Source organism: Corvus brachyrhynchos, unplaced genomic scaffold (genome assembly GCF_000691975.1).
Source record: "Corvus brachyrhynchos isolate BGI_N302 unplaced genomic scaffold, ASM69197v1 scaffold215, whole genome shotgun sequence".
Classification (NCBI taxonomy): domain Eukaryota; kingdom Metazoa; phylum Chordata; class Aves; order Passeriformes; family Corvidae; genus Corvus; species Corvus brachyrhynchos.
The window spans coordinates 125,190-125,682 of NW_008237887.1; the positions used below are offsets into that span (position 1 = coordinate 125,190).

General features: G+C 62.5%; 1 protein-coding gene across 1 annotated transcript in view; it reads left to right on the forward strand.

Annotated features, from left to right (window-relative positions):
• The window catches only part of RCC2 (regulator of chromosome condensation 2), a gene marked incomplete at its 5' end in the record, with an annotated part of 21,075 nt that extends 20,590 nt beyond the window's left edge, over positions 1-485 (forward strand). Inside the window, one exon of the mRNA XM_017732687.1 lies at positions 348-485. Coding sequence (XP_017588176.1) covers positions 348-457 — 110 coding nt within the window. The remainder of the gene's footprint in view (positions 1-347) is intronic.
• Positions 486-493: the final 8 nt, after the last annotated feature.

Below are 493 nucleotides of genomic sequence, written 5' to 3' on the forward strand. Positions count from 1 at the left end.
GGACAGGCGGGGATCCAGGATCTGGGATTTGGGAATTCCGGGGCAGCTGACAGGCAGGATCTGGGATTTGGGAATTGGGAATTCTGGGGGATCTGACAGGTGGGGATCTGGGATTTGGGAATTGGGAATTCTGGGGGATCTGACAGGCAGGATCTGGGATTTGGGATTTGGGAACTCTGGGGCAGCTGACAGGCAGGATCTGGGATTTGGGATTTGGGAATTCTGGGGGATCTGACAGGCAGGGATCTGGGATTTGGGAATTGGGGATTCCGGGGCAGCTGACAGCCAGGGATCCGGGCTTTGGGAATTCCGGGAGCGGCGCCCCGCGCCTGACGGGCTCTCTGCAGGCGGGCTGTTCTTTTGGGGCGCCACCAACACCTCCCGGGAATCCACGATGTATCCCAAAGCCGTGCAGGACCTGTGCGGGTGGAGGATCCGCAGCCTGGCCTGCGGGTGAGTGCGGCGCCGCTCCCGGCCCCGCTCCCCGCCCCAT